Source organism: Propithecus coquereli, unplaced genomic scaffold, assembly GCF_000956105.1.
Source record: "Propithecus coquereli isolate 6110/MARCELLA unplaced genomic scaffold, Pcoq_1.0 Scaffold223, whole genome shotgun sequence".
Taxonomy (NCBI): Eukaryota; Metazoa; Chordata; class Mammalia; order Primates; family Indriidae; genus Propithecus; species Propithecus coquereli.
The window spans coordinates 5,377,947-5,385,323 of NW_012147523.1; the positions used below are offsets into that span (position 1 = coordinate 5,377,947).

Here is a 7,377-nt window from a genome sequence, read left to right on the forward strand (position 1 = left end):
GAACAGTGTCTTGCTCTTCTAAGGCCCCAACCTCAGTAGTTAGGGCAATGACTAGCGCATTATCTGAAGCAATCGATGAATATGAACGAGTAAATGAAACGGTTCTTTGCAAGCACGGGCTATATCGAGCTGGGGTCCAGAAACTAAGTTTACAAGCAGGCACCACTCGCGAAACACTTCTCCAGGGAAACCCCTTCAGGGGTGAGGTGAGAGTGCGTGCCTGTTGATCTTCGCGATGGGCAGGGCAGAGCTGGGCCTCGCTCCACCTTTCCACCCTCTGCCACCGACCGGCTTTAGGACCCCACGCAGTACGGAAGGAGGTTTGGAGGCGGGCTATGGGAGGCCGTCGCGCACACTTGACGTAAGCAGCCCGCGCCAGCGGAGAGCAGGACGCCGAGAACCGCGCAGAAGCTCGTTTATCGTTTGTCTCAGCTCGTAGGCACCATGGAGGCGCCCGACCAACAACCTACTCAGCCTGGCAGCGGGAAGCGAAAGGGCAAGGCTCAGTACGTGCCGGCCAAGCGGGCTCGGCGCTGCGACGCCGGCGGGCCCCGGCAGCTGGAGCCTGGGCTTCAGGGCATCCTCATCACCTGCAACATGAACGAACGCAAGTGCGTGGAGGAGGCCTACAGCCTGCTCAACGAATACGGGGACGACATGTATGGGCCAGAAAAGGTACCGGTTCTGGCGTTGGCGGGCAGAAGGCCTTTCAGAGACGAGGGAAAGCCTGAGGGCCGGCTACATTTTCACGCATGCGCGCGTTTTGTCACGTGCGTGACGGCCGGGGGGTGTGGCCTCGCCTCTGTCTTCTCCTCGCGCCATCTCTGGTGCAGACCGACTCCTGTCTGGTCCGTCTTGTGCTTGCGCCTTGGCTTTTCTTCAGTCATTAATCACGGTAGCTCGCGTTTATTGATTGCTTCCTGTGAGCCAGGCGATGTTTTGAAGCTCTTTCAGAAACATGTACTTTTCATGCATCCTTGCGAGGTTGGTAGTAATAATGTGTGTTTTGTCCTTAGCAAAAGAGATGGGGGGTTCGGTACTAGCGCTAGTTATTTCTCAAATGTACGTAAAAGTACATTTAAAAAATCAAAAACTTTTGTACCAACACCACCTAAAACTTCATCGTCCTGTCACAGTTTGGAAGTCACTATATTATTGGCTTAGAATCTGGACCAGTACACACATGTGCACCGAGGAATTAAGAAAGACAACACGGAGGGGATTTGAATTCAGGCCTCATCTTTTACTAGCTCTGGGACTTGGGTGCATTACTTAATTCTAGTGAACTGGATAAAAAAGAGAATAATGATAGTACTTCATAAATTTGGGTAGAGAGTTGCTTATGTACATAAAGTACATTCTGGTATGTAATAAAGGCTCCGTAAGTGTGCACAATTATTATTAATGCCTGATTGGCAACCCCATTGGTAGGGCAGAGAACTGGGCAGCAGATTCATGCCCTGTCTACACTGGTTCCTTGAGCAAGTTCTTGAACTTGCTGTGCCCTGTTCCTCAGTAGAACAGGGGTAAGGGTTTTTAATTCTGTAAGCATATGGTCTAATTTCACCAAAAGGAGAGCATCTTATCAGGCACAGAGATATCTAGTAATGGTATTAAGGTCCACCCTGAAATGGTTCATCTGGTGAGTACATTTCCTTCAGAAATGTGTTGTCTCAGACTGCCAAGATGCTTTTGAAAACAGTTTCAAATTATACATACCACAGTCTGAGGGAACTCCCTTCATCCTCTGGATTTTGGAGGGAGTGGTGTCTCAAGTCTCTTAATAAGAAACTTTATTGTCAATATTGTGCCATCTGCCACCAGGGATTTCACATAAGTGGTTAATTATAGTGTTCAAACATTGTCTGTTACATAGTTTCTGCTCATTGGTTTTATGTGAATAGTTTACAGACAAAGATCAGCAGACCTCTGGAAGCGAGGGAGAAGATGACGATGTGGAGGCTGCCTTGAAGAAAGAAGTTGGTGACATTAAGGCATCTACAGAGATGAGGCTGAGAAGATTTCAGTCCGTGGAAAGTGGAGCGAATAACGTAGTCTTCATCAGGACACTTGGGATAGGTGTGTCTGCCTAATAGCCCTTAAGATTATTTATCTATAATATTTGGATATCTTCCTGTCTCAGAGAACACAGCCTACAAGATGGCTTCATAGGCATGGTTTAATTAATCTTTTGATCCCATCTTCTCTACACTGCATTAGCAGAGGCATATGGAGAGATAGAATGGGGTGGTGGAGATAACATTGGCTTCAGAGTGGAAGCCTTTGCTGCTTCCTTTGTATAACTTTAGGCAGAACAAGAGTGCTCGTTCTGTTTAAGAAGGGCAGCTGCTACTCAGCTCTCGGCAGTTGTTGCCATTTGGGAATATAGGGCCAGACTTTCCAATTTTTCAAAAGAAGTTGGAAATCTCAAGAAGTTTCTTGATTTTTATGTGGTCAGCTAACTTAAAAATATTGAAAGCACTGAGCAGCCCCAAACAAACTTGTATGTAAGCAGGATGCAGCCTTAGGACCACCACTTCATTATCTTATACACTGCATGGTTCTGGAATTCCTCCTAGGTGTGAGATCTAGAGTTATGTACTAATTTAGCTAGTGGGTTAATTAAATCTTTTGAACTGACTTGCAGGTTTTAGTTTTGTTTTTGTAAAAAAGCGTGTACTGTTTAATGTTTCTTACTCTGATAGTTGCTTACTGTTATAGGAAGACAACAGCATGGTGTTGTGGTTGGGTAAATCAAGACATCACAAAAATATTAACTTCAGTGTCTACATGACCAATTGTTTTTAGCAAAGGCAGTAATAATGATGAAAAAATATTAAATGCAGTATTAGTATATAGTAGGCATTGAAGAAATATTAGTTGGAAAAGATGATTGGTTTTTAGATTCATTTAAAATACAAGGATTTCTTCTACTTCTGTCAATTTATTAGTATTTCACTGCCAATGAAAATTTATTTTAGAGGTTGAAGAATCTTTAAAATGTCTGAAAACTTATCTTCTTATTTGTTCTGTGTCGATTTTTTTTTTCTTTTAGAACCTGAGAAATTGGTGCATCATATTCTTCAGGATATGTACAAAACCAAGAAGAAGAAGACTCGGGTTATTCTACGAATGTTACCCATCTCAGGCACATGCAAGGCTTTCTTAGAAGACATGAAAAAATATGCAGAAACATTTTTGGAACCATGGTTTAAAGCTCCAAACAAAGGGACATTTCAAATTGTATATAAATCTCGAAATAACAGTCACATGAACAGAGAAGAAGTTATCAAAGAATTGGCAGGTATGTTTCTCTTGGTGATTTTACATAGGTGTTCAATGGTGAATAACTTTTAAGGATTTTCTTTTTTAAAGATTTAAGGCTTAAATTTTTAAGTGTAGAACCAAGTATATTAAAATGCCCTTAAAATAATATCACACCTGGCTGGGCACGGTGGCTCACACTGGTAATCCCAGCACTTTGGGAGGCTGAGGCTGGAGGACAGCTTGAGCCTAGGAGTTTGAGACCAGCCTGAGCAACATAGTGAGACCATCTCCACAAAAAATAGAAAAATTAGCCAGGTGTGGTGGTGTGTGCCTATAGTCCCAGCTACTTGGGAGGCTGAAGCAGAAGGATTGCTTCAGCCCAGGAATTTGAGGTTGGAGTGAACTTTGATAACACCACTGCCCTCTAGTTTGGGCAACAGAATGAGACCTTGTGTCAAAAAAAAAAAAAATCAGACCTAACTGATTGCAGTATGTTAGATACGAGATTTTTTTTTTGATAGTGTTCCAATCAAGATTGAATTTTGGGGAAAAAGTACTTTTATTAAATGTCTCAGGATTAATTTGTTCAGAGAATTTGAAGTCCACATAGAAGAACGGATTAGTATATATCTTGTTTTAATAAGTCCCAAACAGAAAGGGATTTTTTATATCCATCAAGCTTAATAGTATCCTTCTCAATCTAAGTGTTTTCATATTTTTGTTACAGGAATAGTGGGCAGCCTCAATTCAGAAAATAAAGTGGATCTCACCAATCCACAATACACGGTGGTAGTAGAAATCATCAAAGCTGTCTGTTGCCTGAGTGTTGTGAAAGATTACACGTTGTTCAGAAAATACAATCTCCAGGAGGTGGTGAAGAGTGCTAAGGACCCGTCACAGCTTAACCCAAAGCAGGGAAATGGGAAGGAAACTAAATTAGAATCTGGTGACACATTAAATCAAAACAACCCAGCAGAAGGAAAAAATAACCAGCAGGTGGTACCAGAGATTAGTGAGGAGCTAGGGCAGATAAAACCAACATCTGAGATGCAGGTGGTGAATGAGGGAGGAGCCAAACCTGAAATTGCGAGTCAGGTCACCGAAGGATCCAAGTCAAAGGAAAATGACCTCTCATAGGAGGTTGTTTGGTATATTGGAGGTGAGTTTCTCAACTGGGGTTCTATGAGATATTGCTGAGGTTCCACATAAAATTGTGACTGAAAACACTGTTTTTGACCTTTGTGTGCTGCATAATGCTGTTCTCACTGTAGTGAACAATGATCACATAGCCCTGTTAACAGTTCTGTTAGAGATCTTTCATCCCTCTGTGGCAGTATGCATAGGCAGGCCTTCGTGCTGTTGCACAGAGGGGTGGGTGGCAGGGGGAGGACATTGGCCTCTCCCAGCCTCCTCTTAGGCACTGCCAACTGACTTGCGGGAGTGAACAGGCTCTGTGAGGTAGAAAATTAGAACTTTTCATTCTAAGGAAGGAAGTTTTATGTGCCACAACTCAGCTGTCCCCTGCCACTTTGTTGTAAACATTGCAAAAACGTGGATTGTGCAGGTTAGAAGTGAATTGTTTTGTGCCGTCTTTTTACTTTTCGTGATTTTCCTGTTTGGTTTTGTTCGTTTTTATATTTTGTTAACATTTGTGTGTAACAAATCTGGCAGTTCAGTGCTGCAGTTTTTGAAGGCAAGGTGTGAAATAGAAGAGGACTGTTCTAGGAATAGAGTTACAGACATTTTTGGTAAGGTTGGTGATGAAGAATTTCAGTCTTCTGAGTTACTTCAGTACACTAGTGCAACAAGGGACACAATTCTGTCTTTACAATGAAAGCTGTTTTTACATGGACTTGTCATCCAAGCTGTCCTATTCTGTTGTGCATCGTTGTTGCATGTGACTTACAAATCTGGCAATTGTAACTACAAATCACGGCCACTTGGTAAGTAAGGCTATTGATTATTTTAAATGGCTTTTGGAATATCAGAACAGTAAAACTTTTGTTCAAAAAGGATATTCAGTGAAAAGGTTTAGGAACCAAATTATTTGTAGCAGAACTTATTCCAGAAAAGAAAAATTCACACAGTTGGTGAGAGTCTCATATACCAACACAAAAATGCACCTGGGGCAAGCTGCAGCATAATCAATCGAAAAGGCTTGACTCTCAGTAAGTTGAATTACTGATGATATATCACATGATGCTAAAAAGGTTTTGTATAATTAACCAAAAAGCAGCAGCTTCTCTATCCAGGTTGGTGATCAATAGTTTTCATTAATATTTGTCATGCTGTAGCATTTGTTAGATTTGTAAATGATGTTGAAATTGAAGAAAACTTTTTCTGCTGCTCCCAAAACAAAGGCCAATGTATATTTAATGTCTTCATATCCGAAAACCAGAGGTCTGTCATCTATACCCCTGGAGCCCCATCAGTGGTTGGCTCCATAACAAGTTTTGCCTCATTAAAAAAGAAAATCCTGATGTTGACATTAGAGCACACTGCTTTCTTCACAAAGATGCTGATATCAAAAACTTGGAGATGAAATGAAGAAAGTTCTGAATAATGCTATACAAATGGTTACCTTTATTATTAAAGACCCATTTATGCAAGAATGTTAAAAAAAAACCCAAACTAAAAAATGGACAGACAGCACATAAATCTCCTGCTTCATCCAGATAGCCAATGGCTTATCGGAGGAAGAATTCCTGACAGGATATTTGAGTTGAAAGATAAATTACCAACATGCTTAAGAAATTAGTAGGCAAGGTTTTGCTGAGTGCTTTGAAGAAAGGAAGAATGGCTATAGAAACTAGCCTATTTAGCAGACATTTTCATCACATGAACAAGTTTCTGCATGGTCCTTTTTTCTTAAAGTGACAAGAGTGTTAGATTTAAAGGGAAACAGACTCTGGAACAATCACCTTGCCAGAGGAACTCCTGAAATCTTTCAGCATCTACTTGGGCTTTAAGAATGAAGGATATAAGTCTCAACTCTTGCTAGAACCCACCTGGAAGAACTGCAAGACCAAATTAGATAGCTTTTCTTCTCCTTTTCCCAGAAATAGTGTATGACTAGATGAGGAACCCTTAAAATCTGCTCAGCCTGAGATTTGTTTCTCTGAAAGAAGAGAAAGAACTTAGCCTTAGTCTGACAGTTGTGGATTTCTTTGAAATAAGAGTATCCTTCAAGTTAGTGCTCACGCTCACATTCCATGAGGGTTCCCTGTATGGGTCTCCTGAATTTGAAAGTTTTTTCAAGGGCTTCTCCTGAGTAAAACAATTGAAAAAGGCTGCACTTATACAAACCTATAGGGTAAGAAAGAAAAAAGCTGAAAAGAGACACACCAATGAAGTCTGCAAAATATACTGTTTAGATTGAGACTATAAAAATAGTGCTGTAAAAATAGCTTTTAGAGATGGGTTTATTCTTAAATTTTAAAAAAGTTAGGAAGTAGTATAAATGTTAAGACTTCCCACACAAGTGGCTGTGTCTGTTTAATGGATAGTGACCATGGAAATATATTTTTATCCCCTTACCTAGTGGTTCTGCTTGGTAAACCAGAGTAGAAGAATTTGAGAGGGGCAAAGAGAATAGGCAGGACCTTCCTTGTGTATCTTCAGATATTTAGAATGTTAACTCTTAATGAGGTTGAAGTCATCTTGAAAGGATTAATAAGAGTATTATTCGTATTGTATGTGGGAAGAGGGAGGATAGGATTTCGGTGCCTTCTTCAGTGGACTCACTCCAAGACAAAGATACTTTTATTTTGGTAGTGCAAGACAAAAGGACTCTGGGAATAAAATTGGGCATGTGCCTATAGAACATACAACTCTGGAACTGGGTTCCTTTTACTTTGTGAAAGCTGCTACTCTACAGAAAGATTTAGGTTTGATAGTTTGCTTTTCATTGCCTTTTGTATTTATTTGTATTTGGTAAGACCCAGGTGTGATACAAGCTATTCTTTCCCAGCTATAAAATACCATGTACTCTTGGAATCTGAATTCACTCATTTAAAAATTGTTTTTAGGTTTATCACCTGTTTATTTTCACTGACATTTGAGCATGTTATTTTATAAATGACGAGATTCCAGGGTGGGAATTGAGTACTT

At 40.7% G+C, this 7,377-nt stretch overlaps 1 protein-coding gene across 2 annotated transcripts in view; it reads left to right on the forward strand.

The window, feature by feature from the left end:
- The first annotated feature begins 285 nt into the window (after window positions 1-285).
- The window catches only part of THUMPD1 (THUMP domain containing 1), a 9,467-nt gene continuing 2,375 nt past the window's right edge, over window positions 286-7,377 (forward strand). Inside the window, exons 1-4 of one of the 2 annotated variants that reach the window (XM_012645021.1) lie at window positions 286-675; window positions 1,905-2,079; window positions 3,056-3,304; window positions 3,995-4,426. In XM_012645021.1, the coding sequence (XP_012500475.1) occupies window positions 445-675; window positions 1,905-2,079; window positions 3,056-3,304; window positions 3,995-4,404 (1,065 nt within the window). In that variant the 5' untranslated portion in view covers window positions 286-444 and the 3' untranslated portion in view covers window positions 4,405-4,426. Of the gene's footprint in view, window positions 676-1,904; window positions 2,080-3,055; window positions 3,305-3,994; window positions 7,217-7,377 lie in introns of those variants that run through there. The other variant, XM_012645020.1, reaches the window with a different exon arrangement.